The sequence below is a fragment of the Denticeps clupeoides genome, chromosome 11, assembly GCF_900700375.1.
Source record: "Denticeps clupeoides chromosome 11, fDenClu1.1, whole genome shotgun sequence".
NCBI classification, from domain to species: Eukaryota; Metazoa; Chordata; class Actinopteri; order Clupeiformes; family Denticipitidae; genus Denticeps; species Denticeps clupeoides.
In genome coordinates, this window is record NC_041717.1 from 16176948 (window position 1) to 16199565 (window position 22618).

Below are 22618 nucleotides of genomic sequence, written 5' to 3' on the forward strand. Positions count from 1 at the left end.
TTATATTTAGTATGAAAGATTAACATCCATTTACCTGTTTATTTGGAAAAACAAATAACTATAGACAGGGCAGGCATTTTGTATAATTTGTTTAAAAACTACTAAATCTATATCCATGGGTCCAAACAGTGTCCGAGCTGTTCCTACAGGGTCGGTTGGGATATTCTGGTCTAACATGAATAACATTATTTGTCCGATTTTTTTTTTAAATACAAGATTATAAAATAAATTCTTACTTATGAAATATTATGCCTTGATCCTTTACCTTTTCTTCATTTGCTCGTTGTACACAGTGCAAAAGGCATCTTTGCTTGTACCATGAGAGAAGTGTTATTTAACGAGCTTGGAACCCCGTTCAAATATGGCAGTGGGATTGACTCATGCTATGAGGCAGAATGCGACATATAGTGATTATATTAATGGTTCGGTTGTAACCAACCAGAATGTCTATAACCTAAGGGTGTCTGATAAATGCTGTAAATGTAAATAAACAGGGATGCTGAGCTTCGTATTCCATGGTTCTTCCACTTCTCCAAATGTGCAGTCATGAGCCATAAACCATCCCCAACTCTTAAGTTAGGAACCCCAGCCATGCGCCTTTCATGTGGTGTGAGTTCAGGAACAGGTACATGAAGGTGTTCTTTAAGCACCTGTGTTTATGTGTGGAACCGTTCTGTTCACATGGTGTGTTCCTGCTCGCTGTGTCCGTTCCTGTTCAGGGGGCTGTGTTGTATGGGATCTGAGCACGCTGGGCTATGCGTTTGTTAACTTTGGCTTACTGGGATTGAAGATGTATGGTCACATGGTTGTGGGTGTTTGGCTATGTTTTGTGTTGTACTTACTGACCTTTCACCTTTTGGGACAGATTGAGTTCCTGAACTCAGTCATCGTGGACCTGCAGCGCAAGAATGACGAGCTCAAGTCCCGAATGGAGAAGATGGCAGAGGCTGCACTTAACGGCAACAACGCTAATGAGCTGGACAACCATGACAAGTGAGAACTTCTTTCCAACATCTGCCTGCAATTCTGCGTGGTTCTATAGTCACCAAGAACGTCAGACTTTTCCATAACTGCTTAGTCCTATTCAGGGTTGCATCCTTTTCTTTTCTTCATCAAGTACTCTGATAAATAAGGGTTTTTAAACAACTATATCAATAGTGTGTTATGCAACATGAAAGGCCTTTTAAAATGAGCAAGCAATTTGCTGTTATTCCTCACAAAAAAACACTTTCATTAGATCAAAGCTTAAAAACTTTGGCTTATTGGCTCATTTAATCAAACTTTCTGTGAAACCTTTTTGACTTAAGTGGAGAAAAAACTTTACAAACATATTTGTCCTTAATATTATTTTATGTTTATTTTAAATATGTTGTACCCCCAGTTATTGCCCATCTGTACTAAGGTACAAAATACTAAAAAAAAAAAAAAATTTTTTTTTTCATGATAATCAAAGATCGTATAAATGTCCAGCAGTCATAAAAATACAATAAGTTGTAGAAGCTCAGAGTCCACTTGGAGAAGTGCAGTTCATGTAAGGATGCTTTAGTTTCATGTGCTGCAACCTTTTATGCACCAATATCTTAATTTGCCCCATTGCCATAAATCGTGCCGCCTTAAAACTTCAAAATGTGCATGTAAACAATGATACCGGTGCTGTACAGTATTCTAAAAAGCGGGAGTGATACATTAAAAGATGGACTTTATTGACTAATTAAACAAAGCCTCGGGGCAAAAGAATTTACATCAAAAGAATTTTTGCCTCCGACTCATTCGAGTTACTCAATTACTCGTTTCAGCCACTCACCCATTCCACCTCCATTCAGATATTTCAGTGGTTCCACCTTTCAATTCTGCCTTATGAAATTTGTGATTTTAATTTCCACGGATACGTTTGTGCGTGTACTGTGCCGCTAGTGGTACTGCTTTATTTATTGTGGCATTCATCCTTCTCCTCCTCATTGTCCACAGGACGGCTGAGGCCATAACCAAGAAGAAGCCACCGCCGCGCCTGTTTTGCGACATCTGTGACTGCTTTGACCTCCACGACACAGAGGACTGTCCGACGCAGGAGCAGATGCCCGAGTCCCCGCCCCACAGCACCTACCATGGCAACCCAGCCGACCAGAGGCCCTACTGTGATATCTGTGAGATGTTTGGCCACTGGACTGATGCCTGCAATGACGACCAGACTTATTAAAAGCCCTATGAGAGTGTGTGTGTGTGTGTGTGTGTGTGTGTGTGTGTGTGTGTGTGTGTGTTTTGCGTATGTGCACTCCGCAAGTCTATACCCCAAAGCGCCCTTACGGGAGATTTTTGTTCCTCCCGGTCAATCTGTTCATATTGCTGCACATGTATGAGACTGTTGAGTGGGCGGAGTCGGGCCTGTTGGCCTGTTACATGCTGTATCAAAATAAAAGTGCTGACGGTTCCTTTTATTTAAAAAAAGGAACAGTTTCTGTGAACAGGTAGAGGAGTTTTTCTACATTTTTAAATGTACTTTGTGTGTTGGAGGGGTGGATGTCTGTTGCGAAGGTTGGAGGTCTGGGTGGGTGTGGTCTGAAATCTGCTGCTGCCACCACCACTCCGGTTCCAGTGCACTGCACACACTTTACTTCTCCCGGCCCTGAGCACATGGCCTTCAGGAGGACACGGTTAACCTGACTGGTTATCATTATGAGAATATTTGTGAGAAGATGTTTTAATGTAAAAGTTTATTTGTTTTGGTAATTTTGAATGTTAAAAATCTGTATAAATTTACATAATGTTTTCAACCAACTGGCACCTCTTTCGATCAGAATTGTGTGTCTGTAAATATATTTGGTTTTGCTTTGCCTTTTCCCACGTTTCAGGGCTCTGTTGGGGGGTTTGGCTGCATGGTGGTGAACGAGGAGAAATGCCATTGCTGCTTTAAAGCACATTATAAACTACCTTCTTAAATAAAGTTAATCTTCTAATTTTGTTCCTCTGCCCATTTCTCCACCCATTTTGAGTATTTCGAATCAACAGTAAAAAAAAAAAAACAAAAATGTCACTTTGGCTTGTGTGGTTTGCAATAAAATAATTATGATTGTACTCACTACATTCATAACTTAATGTCTCAGATGCCTTGTCCAGTTTACTACGATTCCAGTTTATTGCGCTGAATATAGGTTTTGATTCTCGTCAGTTACAGCATTCAAGATAAAATAAAGAGTAGTGCACAGTAGTGTAAATATCTATATATATATATGTATATATACACACACAAACATAGAAATATCTCCTCATATGAAGTTGATTATGGCAACATTTTCATCAAAATGAACATTCCTGAAGATGCATATTTTTTCGGTGGATTTTGTGTTTTTCAACGGACATGGGAAATTAAATGGGAGAGCCTTATTCTGGGCAAATTGTTCACAACAGCTACCATCTCCATAGGGATGACCGTGTCGTCCATCACTCCACAGTGTGTGCTGGTGTTTTGCTCACACACATTGGTTCCAGGTTAAATATGAATTTTATATAAAGTCTTGGGGCTAAGCCTCCTCCAGCCTGCAGTGATCCCCCACTGTGGGAGGAGCAGGCGAAAGGGGCCACAGAGAGGGTCTCTGAGTCTGGGGTTCTGCTCCTACAGATGATGGTTTCAGGTAGATACTGCAGCACCAGGGAGCCAAAACCCCTAAAGCGGAAACACAACAGACACTTTAAATTAGTTTTTCAAATTAGTACTCTTTGAGTCCACATGTCCTGTTCAGTGTGCGTTGGTGCTAGCAGGGGAAGCGTATAAACACACTCAGACCTGCAGCAGAAGCCGGTCACGCAAATGGGTTTCCGAAACGTTCCCGGAAGGGGTCCGTCCCTGCAGACTTGATGGCAGGAGTGCTCTGAGGAACATCAGTGACAAAAACATTACTCATTGTACAATTAAACTCAGCATTCACTGACCGCCTCAGTCATCAGTCTTAATAAATAAGATAATAATTCAAAGTTGAGATAGAGACAGGAAATCAACGCTCAAGCATAAAAAAAATAAGAACATATCCACAGGACAGGACTGACCGACGCTCCGAAGGGACCAGCGTTGAAGGAGGTGCCGAAAATGCCCTGGGTGGAGGACTTCATAGACTCTGTCAGGGAACAGATTAAAAAATGAAAGATATCAGGGCATGGTGACAATTATAATCAATACAGAATATTGATGTTTTGATGACCAGGTAGTGTTGATTATTTTTCTGGATACGTGTATATGGATGGATGGTTAAGTTTAGGTTTAGGTTTAGGGTACAGGCGGAGTTTGGCTGCAGGCAGCCACAGCAAGATCCTGACCTTTCCTGGCTGGGATGGCTGGAGGCTTCGCCAGCTGAAAGTCTTTGAACATCTCCATCACACTGTTCTTCCTGTCCTTCTCCGCCAGCGGATCCAGGTCCAGGAAGACGTTACTGTCCACCTTGGGGGCTGAGCGAGGGGGCAGCTGCGGTGGGGGGCTGGAAGCCGGCGGCTGCCCCAACGTGAGCCCTGACGAGGAGGGGAACACAGACGACTGGAAGGGGTTTCCTCCAGCTGGGGCCTGGCTCCAGGTCCCGTTAGACATGGAGCTGCTGGGCTGTCCCCACGTCGATGGGAAGGTGTGTGAGGTGGTGCCCCATGCAGGCGGAGAGGAGTTGGAAAAGGATGGAGGCTGGGAAAGCGGGCCGCTGGATGCAGCTGTGGGGAAGATGGAGGTCAATGGCTGCGTCCAGGATGATGAGCTGGGAGATGAGACCACAGTGGACCCTGTCAGAGAAAAAAGATTTTGTTTTCTCATCAGTAACATCAAGAAAAAAAGAGGAAACCTGAAAAACAATCCCTACCTAACTGAACTCCAGGATTCAGACTTGTTGACAATTATGATAAGATAAGATAAGATAAGATAAGATGAGATAAGATCAACCTTTATTAGTCCCACAAGTGGGAAATTGCATTTGTCATGACAGAAAGTGGATAGAAACACAGGTAATAGCAGCAAAAAATAAATATATATATGTATTTATCTACAATGTGTTACAATTGGAATCTACACATGTACAAACCTGGGTACACCTGTACACTAGCGCACTATTTTTAATAAAAAGTAATATTCAAATGTAAAATAATTTTTATAAGAGTGAAAGATTTCTCCAGTTTGGTGTGCGTTGAAGGTGCCATCATATGTCCTGCGATGTAAATGCTGGCATGGCGATACTTATACAATATGTAGTGTAGCGCCGGTGCAAATATACTGTAGGTGCATGTTGTGGTGCAACACTGAACGTTAAGTTGAAGATCCAATCCTCACCTACAGCAGCCCCCGCTTCACCGCTGGTGAAAACGCTGGCCGGGGACGATTCTGCTCCAGCCAGATGGCTCGACTCGGCATGGTTGGACGAGGCAAACAGGTCCGTGGCGAGCTTGCCGTTTGTAGGGGACTGCAGGGACACGAAATAATTCTTTACTATTCTGGTGGTTTAGAAGGTCAGGATTGCACAAACACACAAACACACAAACACGTCGGCACTTACCTTCCAGATATATTTCTCTGAAGCGTTAAAAAGCAGCACACCATAATGGGTAATGATTAACAGAGTCGTTAAAACATGAAATCAGCCACATGCACGAAGCCACACGGGCACTCACCTTCACGCTCCGCCTCCCCCGTCCGGCCTTCGCATTCGTCGGGGGAGGGCTGATGATGACCGACTCTTTAGCGTGACTGGCATTTGCCTCGTGCTTGCCACCATTGGGGACGGCCTCCAGGAACGGGTTGTGTTTGGCTTTGTTCTGGTGCCCATTCTGCTCGAGGACAGGAACGCACCTTGCAGTCCACGGCTCGCAGGGTTGGCCGTCGGCCCGGGTCTGGACGGTCGTCCTGTTGGAGATCTGGTCAAACTGATGGCCGAGGTAGTCAGAGTCGCCATTCTTCGAGCCACCGTTCATCAAACTGAACAGGTGACTGCAGCTCTCTGGAGCAGAGGCATGCTGGTTGTTGGAGGACTGGTCACTTTTGGAGAAGGGGTCATCACTGAAGGGGTCCGGGATGGGGGCGGGGAAGAAACTGAGCTGGGGGGTGAAGGGGTTTTCAGGGGACAGCCCGGATGGGGACCCGAGGACAGATGGACAGGAGGGGGACGTGGTGAAGGGGTTTCCCTTCACACAGTTCTGATTGCTGTCGATCTCAGTGGACAGGTCCATCAACAGGATCTCCTGAGAGTCCTAGAGGAGACAGGCGGGATGGACTTTTATTACTGCATGTGCTTCTTTTACAGAAAACACACTGTAGACATGCACTGAACTACAAATACCCATGACAAAACACACACACACACACACACACACACACACACACACACACACACTGAACATGTGTATGGACCATAAGTGCATGGGTGTGTGACATATGACCGAACACTCAGGCACTCATCTTTCAGACAAAGTTACCTGGCTGTGAATGCCCAGTCATTGCAAATAAAAGAAGAAAAGAAATGGACAATGAAACCACACAAGCTAATGAACACTGGCATCACAGCAAAAACCATCATCAGTTTAAATGTGTTTCTGCAGCAAGAAATTCAGCTATATTTATTCTGATCGTTGCCTTTATTAATGTGGTCAACTGAATGAAACAAAAAGCTTTCATATTAAAACCTCCCTATAGGGGGCGCTAAAACAAAAGGTGAAAAATACAAACCAATACTTTATGAAGTGAATAATGAAAGTGTTTTTTTTTTTACAGTGCGTCACATGGTGAACACAACAAAAAGTGTCTTTTGCATTTAACCCGTCACCCTTAGTGAGCAGTTGGCAGCCATGAAAGGCGCCCGGGGGGCAGTGTGTGGGGACAGTTGTGAGTCTGCTTATATACCTACTCGGCAACCACTGCCCAACCCTACAATTTATGTTCTTACTTAACTATTCTCTACCAAAGTGTCTTTTGTAGGAGTGTACGTTTAGTATGGTGGTGGGATCATGGACATTTCTCCTGACTCCTGGTTGTGATTGGCTGTAGTTTTACATTGCAAAGGAATGAAAAAGGGCTCAGTTCTCTCTGTTATTACAGTCTGCATGTGTTCGCGATGATATGCAGTCATCAGATTTCTAACACTAATATTAAACTTTGAGTCAAGATTGGAAGGTCGAGTAAAACAAAATCTGTGGGATCTTTTCAGTACATATGACGCACCTTCTTGAGACCTTAAGTCATACCATCATATGACCTTTGGAGATCCTTGTTTTTCTCATCATACTAAACTGCCCTGTTTAAGCAGCCCTGTAGTGGGGTTTGGTTTGGGTTGTTTTGTTCTGAAGGAGGAAAGGAAGTTCTAAGCCACTTTTGAAAGTGTTCATGTTCCCCAAGTGTTTAGTCTCTTAAGTGATCTGTCACATGACCCTCTCGGGAGGAACTGCAGAGAGGCGTCTATTTCCGCCCAAAGTGTAAACAGTGCTCGCTCGACTCACCGAGGGAGAATGCAGATCTGGGGGGGTGGACATGTCTCCAAACAGGTCCAGCTGTTCTACGCCCTGCAGAACGAGGGAGAAGAGTTCATTATAAAACTCAGTATAATGCCAGATAACCACTGATCATTTAAGATGTTCTTTAAACGTGTGAACAGGAAAAAGGCGAGAGGTCCAGGAAAAACAAAAAACTGGCTGCATTAGGGCGGGGCTGCTGTTCAAGTAGGCTGCTGTTGGTATGCAGCTTGTCTTGGTCACTTCCTGTCTTTTAACATTGTTACTATGCCCTGGGGGGCCAGTTTGCCTGGTCATACCCCCCTGTGGAGGACAGGCTAAGGGGGTGGAGATCCAAACATTGGTCCAGGGGCACTTTTCCATGAAAACTTTATCCCATAACCATTTGGGGCAAGGTGCAAGGTCAAACCCTGCCGGCTCCACCTTCAATCTGAGCCAAGACATGAAGGACGAGAGTGAAGGACTTACTTTCAGTTTGTCGCCTTGGCTTCCATTGGTCGATTCGGTGCCATTCTGGAAAATGGGACACACTGAAATTGTTGTTTTGTAAACACGACAAATAATGAAGCCTTTGATTGGATGAAACCCGAACGCATACCTCTGTCGCCTTGACCGTTTCATCCTGCAAAAGAGAAGAAAGGGTCAAACAGAGACAGGAGACAGGGTTTGCACGGTTTACATGTGCGTGCCTTAAGACAGGTGACAAGTAAGTCCACAGCCTCAGAAGCTGTCACATACTGTACCTTTCTGCTACCTTCAGCTTCCTTCTTCTTCATATTGAAAATTAACTGGAAGAGGTCCTTCAGGTCAATGACAAGAGGCTCCGCCTGGAATAAAAAAAAAGAATTATGGAGTGTGTGAAATGGGATTCATGTTTTCATAAAAAAAATGAATGCAGAGCTCTTCTGACCTGCTGCGCAGTTTTAATTGCGAAGAACTGGTGCTGACCCTCCGCGCCGCACACATAGCCGAAGGCCCGGCTGTCCGTCACGTCCCGGGCGATGAAAGAGATCTTATTGACAGCATGCTCGTGTATGGCTGCCTGAATGCCACAGAAGAAGATGGAGCTGGTTTATTTTACTGTTTACTATACAGATTAAATTATAATTCACATTACAAAAATGTATATCACAGATGATTTCTGAATGTTCTGAATATTCTGAATGTTTCTAAGCTCACCCCAGTCTTCTCATCAGAGATGATGATGCCCGAGAGGGAAATGTTCACCCAGACTCGCTGCTTGTGTTTCCCCTGGGAGCGGCCGGCCGCCGCCTTACCCTGAAACCCACAGACATTATTCATTAATGAGAAAACAAGAATTTTAATGTTTCTGGTGGAAGTGATAACTAAGTAATATATGAATGATAACATAATGAAGTACAATGAAGTTCACTGTATCCATAAAATCTAGTATAGTGCTATATATATGCTAAGAATATGTGCTATGTAAATGAAATATAATCCTGTGATTATGAATATTCATTCATGTGAATACGGTGAGTGCTGTGATGTAGCCTAATACATGTTTTTACAAACATTTCATTATTATCCCACTGGTCACATAAATCATAGATGTCATTAAAATACCCACATATGAACAATATGACAAGTAACATGGAAATCTCATGAAATAATTATGATACAAAGACATTTCAGAATAACAGAATTTTATGGTTATCATAGCAAATTAATAAATATTACAAATATATTGAGCATTTTAAACAAATTTCAACAGCACCAGTATCAGTGCACAGAGACTAAATATTCTGTCTGAATATTTATTCTCTGAAAGCCCAATTGTACAACAGTGTTCACATGACCTCTGACCCCACCTTGAGTTTCATCATGGAGTCCTGACTCATCTTGTCGCCCCTGGCCTCAGGAACGTTGTCCACACCGATCAGTTTAGCCTTGTACCTCACACCGTCACCCTTAAACCTGACAAGCAGGTAGTCGTCCGTCTTCTGTGGACTAGCGGCAGCTGAGGATGGGAAGGGAAAAAACAGGAGCTCCATATGAGATGTTTATGGCGTTTAGCTGACGCAACTCTCCACAGAGACTAACAATCAGTAGTTACAGGGACAGTCCCCCAGGACACACTCAGGGTTAAGTGCTCAGGGACACAATGGTGGTAGGTGGGTTTTGAACCTGTGACTTTGCAGTCTTCTGGTCTATAGGTGAGTGTGTTACAGAAGGTCACAGCTGGGAGCAGATCCATCTCTTATAGAGCTGCGCAGTTGTGGAACAGTTTTTGCTGGTCAGTGTCTCAGTGTTTAAATCTAAACTGAATCCCAGGGTCCAGGCCACTATTGCACTAGTGTACCACCGTAACCACGTATTTCTGTATTATGCAATGCCACTGTCTAAAGTAAAGTGAAGTGATTGTCACTTGTGATACACAGCAGCACAGCACACGGTGCTCACAGTGAAATTTGTCCTCTGCATTAAACCATCACCCTTGGTGAGCAGTGGGCAGCCATGACAGGCGCCCGGGGAGCAGTGTGTGGGGACGGCACTTTGCTCAGTGGCACCTCAGTGGCACCTCAGTGGCACCTTTGCGGATCGGCATTTAAACCGGCAACTCCCTCTGTTTGTTCTCGCTGAGGCACAATGAGTCAAGAGCCCAGAGTCCATTGCTGAGACCACCAGAGAGGTGCAGATGTGGACATGAGCTACTGGCCCCACCTGACAATCCAAAAAATCTCATGACTTTGGGCATCATCAGCATGGACAATCTTCTTACACTCTTGACTCTTGTTTATCCAGCATTAACACTCTCTGAATCAGTCCCCCCCCCTGGGTTTGTTCCAGGGTTTTTTTCTCCATGTGAGATATCTAGGGAGTTGTTCCCTGTGTCCAGTGTGGGTCAAAGTATGAGGGGTTTCATCTGTAGTGGTTGTTAAGCCCACTGAGACATGCTGCTTATGATTTTGATAAACAAAAAAATGTTGTTGGTGTTACCCACAAGGCTACTACCACTATCATGCCTCAACATCAGAAAACCATGCCAGGAGAACCAACACATGCAGAACTGAACAGAAACAGGAAGTTAAGAGGCTATTCAAGCGTCTGGACATTTAAGTCGTGTACCGCACCAGAGACTCCTGTTCACATCGCTATAGCAACCACTCAAATTAGCACTGTGTGCCGGAGCACACTCTGTTTGAGAGAACAAAACGAAGAGCCGCCATCCTGTGATGGACCTGCTCATGAAAGCCCAACACTGGGAACGTCAGAGCAATGACCAATCAGCATTCATTCCTTCACTCACTCTCAACTCTGACCCAGGATGCTGGCAGCCTCCGACTTCAGCTGGCCAGGGGGCAGACATCCCCACTGGGCTGTGGGCCTCCTGACGTCTGGGACCCCTGCTGGATGATGGGGAGGAGGCTGGCTGGGGTCCAGACTCCAGGCCACCATTGACATTCACAACATGCAGAGGCTCAACAGGCTGGAGCCCACCCCACGACCACTGGTCCACTAAAAAGCGAGAACAACGGAGGAACCTCCTTCATGATGACCTCACTGGGTATTTTCTGAAGGTACGTTTTTGTAGAGCGCTGCCGATTGTCACACAGTTAATGATGGCTTTGGGGGCAATTTGTGACGGGTGCTTTTAAACGAGGCCCCCTTAATGAACTAAAACTCCCAGTGCTGAGCCTCAACCATTTCCTGGGGAAGGAATGGTTACGAGGTGTTTGGTGACACTGAGCACTGAAATCACCAGTCGCCACATGAAATCCCCAATTGTAGACAAATGAGTCCTGTGGCTGGAAATGGTTGTGCAGCCATGACCATTGAGAATGACATTGCTCAGGACCAGAGAATATGATCAACATAGGGTCAAACGGGCTACAAGCTGCTACTGTAATGTCACATATCAGCACAGCAGGGGCGTGTCCAACCAGAGCTGTTAATAAGTTTGTTAGAGGAGCTTTTCAAAATCTGAAGCGTCTTGGGGTGAAAATTTAGTGTTTAATGATTTGCTTATATTGACTATAAGTTGATAAGTAAGTTGTGTAGAGTTAGCACTTTGCCACTAAGTTAGGGTTATATATGTTCCCTCAACATATCCGGCCTGGTTTTTAGACTTGTTTGGGTGACCAAACATTTGTCACATCTTCGGTTTCTACATGCATATTCGTGCTAGTAATAAAATGGCATAAAAATGCATTCTGGCAGCGTTCACACTCACCCCCATTTGCACAAGTGCAATCTTCACAAACCCCTGACCCCGCAACTACAATCTTCATAATCAGTCTACCAACCTTCCCGGCCACCCCTTATAATGTGATGAAAGTTTTAATGTGAAAGTCATTGTGAGACACTGCAGCACAGCACACAGTGACACAACAAAATGTGTCCTCTTCTTTTAACCATCACCCTTAGTGAGCAGTGGGCGGCCATGACAGGTGCCCGGGAAGCAGTGTATGGGGACGGTGCATTTGCTCAGTGGCACCTCAGTGGCACCTTTGCGGATCGGGAATCGAACCAGCAACCTCCTGATTACGGGGCCGCTTCCTTAACCAATAGGCCACTACTGCCCTAAACTCTGTGTCCCTTCCTGCCCCCCCCAGCAAAAAAAAGTGGGCACTATATTCAAACCAGTGCAGCACTAAAATAAGGGCCCTCAGGATTTACATAAGTAGATACAACAGGAAAGAGCCACTTGGTAATTATCTGGATCTTCAAGAAAGATACCGATAATTAACCTTTTGTTGGTATGTAATTATTTCTGCCACCTGGAAGAAGATATTTCCTGGTGTTTTTATAAACAGAGCATAAGCAGCCTGATGATTTACAGCTTCATTCATTCTGCATTTAAACCTGCACCAACATTAAAGATTATGCGTTTTTCTTGTTTAACATATTTGTATAAGTGAATCCTGAGGACACCTCTGACCTTACATTAGTGAACAAGCCCCAAACTTAACATAACATAAATGACCCAAATGTGCTGTTTCTCATAACAGTGATCATTGTTATAGAAAGAAACGTCTTCAGCGATTTTCCCAGACTCCCTCCCTGAAGAGTCTGTGGCTGATCCCAGATGCACTCTGTCCTCACAGCTAGAGCGGGTTACGCGGCGTGGGGCCGTGAGAACCGGCGAAACTCGCTGCACTGTTCCCCCGCGGCCACCTGGGGGACGCAGCACCAGGCCCGTAACTGGTGTGAGAGTCGCACAAGACAAACACCAGTGCTCAGCGGCCGCTTGGCGCAGCTTAGCAAAATAAATCCAGAGAAATACGGGCTCAACGGGGGCCCAGGAATGCTGGAGGTGGCCCTTTATTGTTCTGCTGGAGAGTGTGACCTACTTCAGGACACGAGGAACGTATCTGTGGCCTATCGGTTCCACGACCCAGGGACCTGCTACCCAACGAACTGTGTGACCCCAACTCTGCAGCATCCAAAGCCCCCCTTAAAACACATGGAGAACATACAGCAAGAAGAGAACGTTGAATTATATGAACATTATCCCAAATATGTTATGTTTCAAATGGACATTAGAGAGTGAAGCATATCAAAGGTGGAGAAATAAGATCTGCAAGTTAGGTACTGTTCCCCGGAACGTACTGACCTCTAGAAGATTCCATAAAGGCACTGTGGTTTGTAGGTTTTTTTGTTTGACTCAGATACTGGACTTTGACCAGTGTAGAGTGGAGACAAAGAGAAACACACACACAATACATTCATGCATGCACACATACAGGCACAAATAACACACATGCAGGATGTAAAATGTACACACACACAAAACACATACACACACAGACACACATGCACCGTTCAGCATCACTGGACACAGCATGGTAGAGACGCGGTAGAGCCCCACTCACCCTTTTTCTTCTCCTTCTTTGACGGCGTCTTTATGGGGGCCTGCTCAGCCGGAGGGACGCTGCTTTCCACGTCTGCAGACATGATGGGTGTCCAGCGTTTGTCTGGGACAGAGGGCAGAGCCGGGGTCACGTGAGCGTAGGGACCACGAGGTGGAGCCAGGGGAGCCACGGGCTGACTACGTGTTCACAGCGAGCCGACTCAGCACTGACTCATTCCGAACCTCACCTGCGGTAGAGCAATGAGATAAGAAGAGAACAGGTAGAACGTCAGTGTAGATCTAAGACCAGGAACAAACTGGTGGTATTTTTTTATTTTTTGAAAAAATATCCTATCAGGTCAATTTTCATCCCATTGGCCTCATTTGGCTTAATTGGCATTTTCGAAATCTTTGCTGACCTAAACCTTAACAGGCTGCTGAAGATGAGTGGCTGCTGAGGAACATCTGGTGCCGAGCAGCATTTCTTCACTTGCTCTTACTGATCAACACACTGGCGTTTGCATGCCAAGAACTGATCTTCGCGGTAAAGAAGATACATCATAATAATATATAACTGGACGGCAATAATCGCTATATACCGCCATTTCCTGGATGAATCTCACCGAATCACCCAGGTTTAATCCAGTGCTGACCCAAGGAAGATGGGGTCTCCTTGCTGAGCTTTGGGATTTTCCTTGCCACTATTGGCCTTGAGCACTGTTCTAATGTAAGGCGCTTTGTGCCACTATAAAAGGTGCCGTATAAATAAAAGTGCATTGAACTCATTGAAGATATAAAAAAAACTAACTTTTATCGAATATTTAAAAGTAATTTTTAATCCTTGAATTAAAATGCTAAAAGTGCAATCTGGACATACTAGGGTTTCACGTCAGGCATTAGGCTTCCTTTTCGTTAAATAATTAATAACATGGTGAAATCTGTTCAGCACAACAAAATGTGACACAACAAAATGTGTCCTCTGCATTTAACCCATCAGGGGCAGTGGTGGCCTAGAGGGTTGCCGGTTCGAATCCCGGAAGGCTGCAGATGAGCAAAGCCTCAGTGGCACCTTGGCGGATCGGGATTCGAATTGGCAACCTTCCGATTCTTTACCCACTGCCTCACAGTAGAGGTTGGAATGAAATTATTTCCTTTTCCCACGACTGCACCTGGGTGTCCATAAATATACCTGGGTGGCCCACTCAAGTAGACTCTATGTGTGGGAGACAAAGATGAGGTTGTTTCTTGTTTCTGTACATGAATCTGAACATACAAAATAACTTTAGGGGGACTGATGCCTTCTGCACAAATCAATGTTTAGAATCTTAACATTCCAGATGAGTCCAAATTCACATCGGGTAGAAAGAAACAGGCGTGAACAGTCAACAGGTTTGTTAAGCATTCATTAAGCCCCATTAGATGGGATGGTGCTGATTGTGAACCGCTTGTAACGTTTTAAATTGTACCCTTGTGGTCTCATTAAATAAATGGACGACTGAAACAGTAAGCATGCTCATTACACTGGGGCTTACAAAATTATAATATGTAGTGACATTTTCAAACACAGTGCTGAAGTTTTCACATTGGTGACTTTGTAATCAATTCCTGTAACTGTAATCTTCTATCAGTATTAGATTGACACATACAACAGCTAAAGAAAGTGAAGAAAGTGAAGTGATTGTCACATGTGATACACAGCAGCACAGCACATGGTGCACACAGTGAAATTTGTCCTCTGCATTGTCCTCAGTGGCATCTCAGTGGCACCTTGGCAGATCGGGATTCGATTACGGGGCCGCTTCCTTAACCGCTAGACCACCACTGCCCCAGCTGGGTCCTTCTTCCAGGTCAATGGAACAATAAGTCTACAAGTGCTAATGTAAATTGAATCGCCCGTGCTAAAACCAGAAGCCCGGTCGATGCCGAAAGTTTGTCTAAATGCCCGGTCCATGAGTCACACACCCCACCTAACTTTCCAGCATTAAACCAGGTCGTTGAAGAACAGAAGGCCGTTTCTACAGACCCTCCCGGAGGACTGCATGGGTCCAGGCAGGTTCCCGGCAGCCAGCCTCTGTCCATCAGATGTTTGTTTTAGTGACGTTTGGTTCGGTTTTACGTGACCTTGCAGTTCTTCTGCTGGGTTTATGAGTGGATGGAAGGTGGAGCCAAGAGGCCCCAGGTCTGAATTCCACACTTCCTGATCCGGAAGTCTGGGCTTCCTCTCCATCTGGCATCCATATTCCTGCCTCTGCATCCCTGCTTGTTTTCATCAGCCTGTAAGGAACTGGAGCTTCCTGGTCGATGTCCAGAACAAAAATACTTCAGATGTTTCTGTTTTATACATGCCTGGTTTCATAGAAACGGAAAACACAGCACGGGGTCAGCGGGTGTATTTGTGTGTGCGCGTTCGCTCGATTGCATTCCTCATCTGAGGCATCGTACAGCAGTCAAAACAGCAAACACAACATCGGCTCCACACAGGGCCTTCAAACTCCCGAAGCCACCCAACATGCTGAGAGATACCACACCCCCAACACCGAAACATGCAGAGAGATGCCTGCAAGGAGTGTGTGTGTGTCAGTACATTAAAGAGCTTTGCACATCAAATCCCTGAGTAAAGCCGAAACAAACACATATACAGACACACACACACCATTTACGGTCCCGAAGCAGCGCCACAGAGGTGATTATGTGCCGCGCTGCATTGGGAAAAAAGCCTCGTTTCATATGTTTTTTAGCAACTGGTCACCAAAACAACAGCTGTTAAATCTGTACGGTGTTCACTGCAACTGAGATGCAACGGGAAAAAAAAATGCAGATTACAGCAAGTTATTTTGTGAAATCAGGAACGTACAGAATTTGCAAAAATAAACGTCCCGTTCTGCAATTATTTCTGACACCCAGAAGATGAACTTTAGGTAACTTGAAAGTATAAATAGGACAGGAGCCTGTGTATGTGATTGACAGCTCTCATTCTGGACAATTGAAACCCCCTCCAGTCATCAGCCCGGGAGTAGCTCACCATTATGCCCTTTTCTGACCATTCCAACATTCCAGAGACCTCTAAGTGACCATAAATGAGTAAAAAGGGATCCTGACCATTTATACTATGAAATATTTTTGAAGGCTTTATTCATATCAATCTTTCATTTTATCTCCTAAACACAGGGTGTGGTCAGAATCAGGTATGAGCCAGTGATTCAAACAGGAAGCTGCAGCGATGGCTCCCACACTTGTGACCCCGAGACGACCCCCAACCTTCACCCTGACCAAGCTTTCGGAGCTAAACTCAGCCCACATTTTCTATTAAAAGCAAAGAGCAACAGCTGCAACAGCTGTGGGTGCACCACCCGCCGGTGTCAAGTGACCCCTCAGGTGTTCTGGGCCTGGTCTCAGGATCCGTTTTTAGCAGAACTGGGTTAAACATGGCGGTCAGTCCAAATATTTATGTTCCGCAGGAATTTTTCTCTGATTGCGCCTGATGCGCCAATCCTCCAATGCTGCAGTAGCAGTGAAAATTATTATTATTTTTTTGTATTCTGGTCAAGCTTGGTGCAGCGGGAGACAAGAGATGCGTTAAAGCATCGTGACACAAAGGTTACAAGAGGAAAAACATCACAACCTGCTGTATCTGCAATTCCTAAGGTAAAGTGAAGTGATTGTCACATGTGATACACAGCAGCACAGCACACGGTGCACACAGTGAAATTTGTCCTCTGCATTTAACCCATCACTCTGAGTGAGCAGTGGGCAGCCATGACAGGTGCCCGTGGAGCAGTGTGTGGGGACGGTGCTTTGCTCAGTGGCACCTCAGTGGCACCCTGGCGGATCGGGATTCGAACCGGCAACCTTCTGATTACGGGGCCGCTTCTGATTACGGGGACCACTGCCCCTCTAGGCCACCACTGCCCCACCACTTCCGTGCCACATATCGGGCAACGCATACAGAAAAATATTAGCAGAGCCAGAAAAAGGGACGAAAACAAACAAGTGCAGTTCAAAGGTCAAGCAACTGTTCCAAACAAGCGAAATTAGGTCTTTGAAGCCATAAGTCTGGGAAATCTAGGCCACATTCCTGACCATTCCAGGTGCGGCTCTGGGGTGTCAACCAACATAAAGCAAAAACAGTAAGGAAAAAGGGAGGCTGGGGGGTGGGGGACATCAGGAGCGCTGGGAACAGCACATTCCAGGTACCCGGAGCAGCAGTGCACTGTAAATCCTGAACAAGGCGGAGCAAAATCCCGTAAATAAGTCGGCCTGATCCCGCGCCTGCGCCGCTTCAGGACTCAGACGGCTGCATTCCTGGAGTCGCCGTGGCGCTCAGATGAAGACAAATCGCAGGTTTTACGGTGCAGTCCCACTCCAGGATGGGAGCGCCACATTCTCTCGGATTCTCGAGAATAAGCTGGGATACGCTGGGCCGACATTTCATCTCCGGTCTCCCAGACCGCTGGACTCTAGAAGAGTCACTTTTTCTGATAACGCCGAGAGGCTGAACATGAATCTGTTTCAACTGGGTTCAAAGGTTAAGCGGTCAGAGTGCAACTCTTAATAATTTACAGTATCTCTTTATAATTGAATTGATTTGCTGCATTGTCCACATGGAAATATTTTTGGTTTACAATTTTGTAATATCTTGTGTTATTATTATTAAGTGATTTTATTATTATGATGATTTTTATAATACATTCTTTATATATTCTGCGGTCAAACTGCTGCACATTTTGCACGTTTGTCTTGTCTTGTGTGTCCTGTTTGAAATATCCAACATATCCACTCACTCCTACATGAAGTTGTCCAGTTATGTCCTGTTCAACTTGTTCAAAAGTTCTACTTTCCTCCTATAGGGCATAACCTGTACAGTATTTAAGCTTTAGTTTTTTTTAGTTAGTATAGTTTAGTTAAGTGTATATATACATATCTATCTTTTTTTTCCTTTTACGATTGCTCGATGGTTGGGGGGGGGGCTGAATGAAACATTATTTCAATACACGGTATACTGTGTATGCTGTTGTACTGACAATAAACCAATCTTGAATCTTAAATAAAAGGTGCTGTGTTGATAATAATAGCATCAAAATGATTGGCCTTTATCTCCCTGTGCCGGGCCAGTGGCGAGGAGCGGCAGGGTGGGCAGGAGGTCAGAGCTCAGGCTGAGGGTGCCTCAGCAGGGGGACGAACAATGCGAGCAAACAGCATCCTTCCTGTGCATCCTACAGCCCCCCCTCGCCTCCACCAAGCTTCAGCAAATACGGACCTCAAACGCGATGAGAGACGAGCCAGAGATAAACTCCCCCACCAAGGCAAAAGCACAATCTGTGTATGTGTGTGTGTGTGTGTGTGTGTTTACAGAGGATTTAAGGGGGAAAGGGGAGATACCCATCTCCAGGCCTCTCTGTACGTCACATTATTTACACGGCAGCAAAATGGATAAGAATGACTGATAAAGTGATGATCAGAAATAGATGAGGCAGGTTGACAGAGCAATAAAATATCTAGTTCACTCATGCACTGTAATGCAACAGTATCGTCACATTAATATGTTTTTCTTACGTTTTTCACGTCCTCTGTAGACTCTTTATGATATGCAAGTGAAACCATCATTTCAACAATCTTACAGTAATGAAATCCTGACCTGGAATATATCAATATTGTGCAAAAACTAGCATTCGCATTCTGCTAATGACATGCAGCTCTGATGCAGAGAAGTGTGACTGATCTTATCTCCAGAAGATCTGGATTAAATACATGCATACGCTGCCCATCTCCTCAGCAAAGGTGTTACCATGGCATCCAAGAATCCTGCACACGCCTCCGCATTCGCTGCTGCCACATAGTCACTTTACATGACAAGCACACCACCCACTCATCCATCCATCGTCCATCATCGAACCCCCTCATCAAATACCAGGGGCGACGCCTCCATCCCTCCTCCTCCACCAGACAAGCTGCGTCCCACAAACAAGCCGCACGGCTACAAAAGGCCTGAAATTACAGCGCGAGGTCGATCCCTTCCCTCATAATCACACGCTGCAGCACAATCACAATTGTATTTTAAAATATAGAGCTGAGCGCCACACACGGGGGGTGGGGGGGTGGCACCCACTCGGCAGACACAATGGCGCATTGATGTGATCGGGCAGCAGTAATTAGCAGCTCCAAAAATTAGCTGGTGGGACTAAATATTTTCAGGCGGGAGGACAGACAACTAGACAGCCCAAAGGTTCCAACGCTTCATTCGAGGCGCCTGAGCACTGCAACTTAATGTAAAGTTCAGATCAGTTCATTAGACTGTTGTAGAACTGTAAAAAGTGGGTTCCACCACGTCTCCCCTGTGGACTTCATGACACCGGTAACTTTAACATTTTATCTAAAAAAAAACAAAAAAACCCCAATGCATTATGGGATTGTGTATTTCTCCACCCTATACACAGAATAGGTTTTATTTATGGCTATATATTTTTCAAATAAGAATATGTCAATGATCCAACATGTCATTTTGAGTTGCATTCGTGTCAAGATATTTATTAAGAATAGTTTTCTGAACAACCTTCATAACTTTAAACACAGAAGCACTGCATGTCCTTACACACACACACACACATACACACACACAACACATACAAAGCCGATAAATAGGTAATTATACTGCTGTGCGCTTCCACATTAAGGACAATACCAGGCCCTGGGACAGGAAGCTGCTGGTCTGCAGATAAACCCCGGCGGCGGTGAAAACATCGCGCCACGCTGCCCGCCGCCCTGTGTGGTCCCACAACCGCCTCACCCGCGTTGCTGTAGACCCATCCTCAGTAAAATGTCAGCTGTACGCCTTTTATTGAGCCTCTTAGTCCTTCTGCTCGGCCCCTGGGGTCTCAGAACCACCCGCCCGCCCCAACAACATTATATAGCCTACAGTACTGTACATTTAGCTTAAAATTCAACTTCCTGTGCATTCATTTATCAAACAGTTAAGAAGTGAGAGGTGAGAAAAATGTGTTTAATAATTTTTTTTATCCCTGGCCAGGTCAGAGGTCAAGCTTCCTGTTGTAGTTTTTTGTTGTCTGTGGAGCATGCAGGCAGTAATCGGAGGGTCAATGGGATGCAGAAATGCGATGCCAGTCTGCTGTCGTGGATTAAAGGCCACCCAATGGCACTTCCTGAATGGCCAAAGTGATGACGGCCGTGTGGTCAAACACGCGTCACATGATCCGGAGATTAAAAACCCTGCAGAGGACGGAGGTCAGAGGTCAACCTCCTTTATGACACTTAAGTGAGGAAACAAATGGTCGCACATCTGGCCTCAACCCCGTCCCTGTTAAGCGTGGTGACTCAGGCCCTGACTTGAAGAGAAAGTGGGGTTTGAGCGCAGGGTTCAAAGGTCACCCACCTCAGCATGTGGTGTCACTGCTGAGACATTCCAGTCGGCGTAATGAAAACAGGGCCGAGGGAGCACGCAAGAAACGAAGGAACCAAAGATGGCCGACGGATCCCGGAGCCAACATCTGGTTCCAATAAAACACACCCAGAAAGCTGACTCTCGGAGACGGGTACGGGGGGCTCGAGAGTCCTGGGCCAGTCTGCGGCCACAATTAAAACATCAGGTCTAGTGGGTCCGCTGGAGCCCGGGAATGATAAAAAGCCGCCCCTTCCCTGTCCCAGACTCCCGCTGACGTCCCACTTCACCAGCAGAGACGGCCTCCAACCAGCGGACGTTTGAAGATCAGCGCGTCCTTCACTGTTTACTGTGGCTTTCCTCTCTCTAAACGCGCTGTGGTGGGGGATGGGGGACAGTAATCTCCCCCCAGCACTCGTAAATCTCCCTTCACATCAACAAGCGCCGCTCGCGTCCACACCCATCACCAGAACCCAGTTCTCCGGGTCACCTACGCGCTTTCATGAACAGACCTGAGAGCGTCTGAGCACACATCCAACTTTTCATCTTTCGCTTCTCCTTCAAAGACAAGGAGATCACAGAGCCGAGGGGCGCGATGATCCTCCGGCTTATAACTGGAGACCTGAAGATGAATGTAGGTCAAAGGATTTGGCTGATCCACGTCAGACCAGTGAGGTCTGAGCCGGAGACCCCTCACACCAGCACGGAGTGTCTGGTGGGAGCACTTTGCATCAAGCCTGGCTGATACAGAACAGCTGACTCCAGCCCCGGTTCCTCCATACAGTGCCGCAGATGTCACCACAGCCTTCTGCAGAACAAGGACCTCGCCGACAACCCCGAGATCCGCAACGCAGCGGAATAGCGATAACGATTCTGTTCGTGTCGGTGCTGCGTGTACCGAAACGAGCGGAATGCGCGCCGCTATTTTCCGATCCGAACGCGGAAAGTCAACACGAAGGAGCAAATAACGCACGTTTTCCCCGCCAAGAACCCGCCACTCACCCGGTCGAGCCGCCGCGGCCGCAGGGTCTCCCGGAGCCTCGGGTGCGCCGCGGAGAAAATGAGCGGAGCTGACACTGCAGCCGGAGCCCGGCACACGCAACACACACACGGACACACACACACACGCACACGCACACACACGCACACACACACACGCTGACTCCCCCTCGTTAACCCGCTGCGCACCAGACCCTGCGCGCTCTGGGGAGGCTCCCCAACGGCGCTACGTCACCGAGAGCGCGCGTAAAACCCACTGCAATTATCATAATGATCTTATTCCGACGTCCGAGACGTTATTTGGCAACTTCCCTCAGTCTTCATAGGCCGCAGCTGCTGAGGGTTAAAACATCAGCACCGACCTCCTGTACACATTTAACAACCTTCAATGCACACTCAACGACCATTACTGTATTATAATATATTATATTGCAGCACACATCCACGCCCAGCGGTCAGTTTTCACCGCTGCTTAGATAAGGATGTAGGATGGGGTGCTGATGGGATCAGATCATCACCCGAACACACCCAACCAGCAGCCACCCTGCGGTCAGGGACTGACCGCTGATTAAGCTGCTCGTGTCCAGCAGGGTTGGTGGGCACCATTCAGGTCTACTGCACCGGAGGCAGCAAACGTCCAGACCTAAGGTGGACGTAGCAGCCAACGTTCCGGAAGGCCCAGATATATAAAGTCCTAATCACCCTTATTAAAAATAAATAAACAGACCTTTTAAAATGTTACTAATGAACAAATGACAAAGAAAAATATTCCCAACTCTCCCTGTTGAAAGAAAGCTTCATCCCCATCTTCTCACATCTTGTAATCTAGAGACGAAGCCACACTTCGCATCCATTGCTCACCATCTGCAGCATTGCGACACCTCTGCCTCGTACAGATAGTTCTTGTTCAGCAATCATTCCAGGAATGCTGGAGCGCCGCGTTTACG

The 22618-nt window shown here is 46.0% G+C and overlaps 2 protein-coding genes across 14 annotated transcripts in view; one reads left to right on the forward strand and one right to left on the reverse strand.

Moving 5' to 3' along the window:
• The window catches only part of clip1a (CAP-GLY domain containing linker protein 1a), a 32767-nt gene extending 29813 nt beyond the window's left edge, over positions 1–2954 (forward strand). For all 11 annotated transcript variants that reach the window (XM_028995739.1, XM_028995743.1, XM_028995738.1 and 8 more), the window contains 2 exons: positions 866–993; positions 1969–2954. In XM_028995739.1, the coding sequence (XP_028851572.1) occupies positions 866–993; positions 1969–2197 (357 nt within the window). In that variant the 3' untranslated portion in view covers positions 2198–2954. The remainder of the gene's footprint in view (positions 1–865; positions 994–1968) is intronic.
• A 155-nt stretch (positions 2955–3109) lies between these two features.
• Positions 3110–22618, reverse strand: LOC114799266 (disabled homolog 2). 3 transcript variants are annotated; one of them, XM_028995763.1, is made up of 15 exons: positions 22533–22618; positions 13302–13527; positions 9297–9445; positions 8644–8742; positions 8375–8506; positions 8208–8291; positions 8063–8086; positions 7933–7977; positions 7453–7515; positions 5635–6210; positions 5297–5426; positions 4309–4755; positions 4042–4109; positions 3782–3866; positions 3110–3661 (listed from the first exon to the last, which is right to left on the reverse strand). In XM_028995763.1, the coding sequence occupies exons 2-14, from the start codon at positions 13381–13383 to the stop codon at positions 3798–3800; spliced, it is 1968 nt and encodes a 655-aa protein (XP_028851596.1). In that variant the 5' UTR covers positions 13384–13527; positions 22533–22618; the 3' UTR covers positions 3110–3661; positions 3782–3797. The 3 variants fall into 3 exon arrangements, with proteins under 3 accessions (XP_028851596.1, XP_028851595.1, XP_028851597.1); XM_028995762.1 differs by lacking the exon at positions 22533–22618 and adding an exon at positions 21675–22187; XM_028995764.1 differs by lacking the exon at positions 22533–22618 and adding an exon at positions 15247–17009.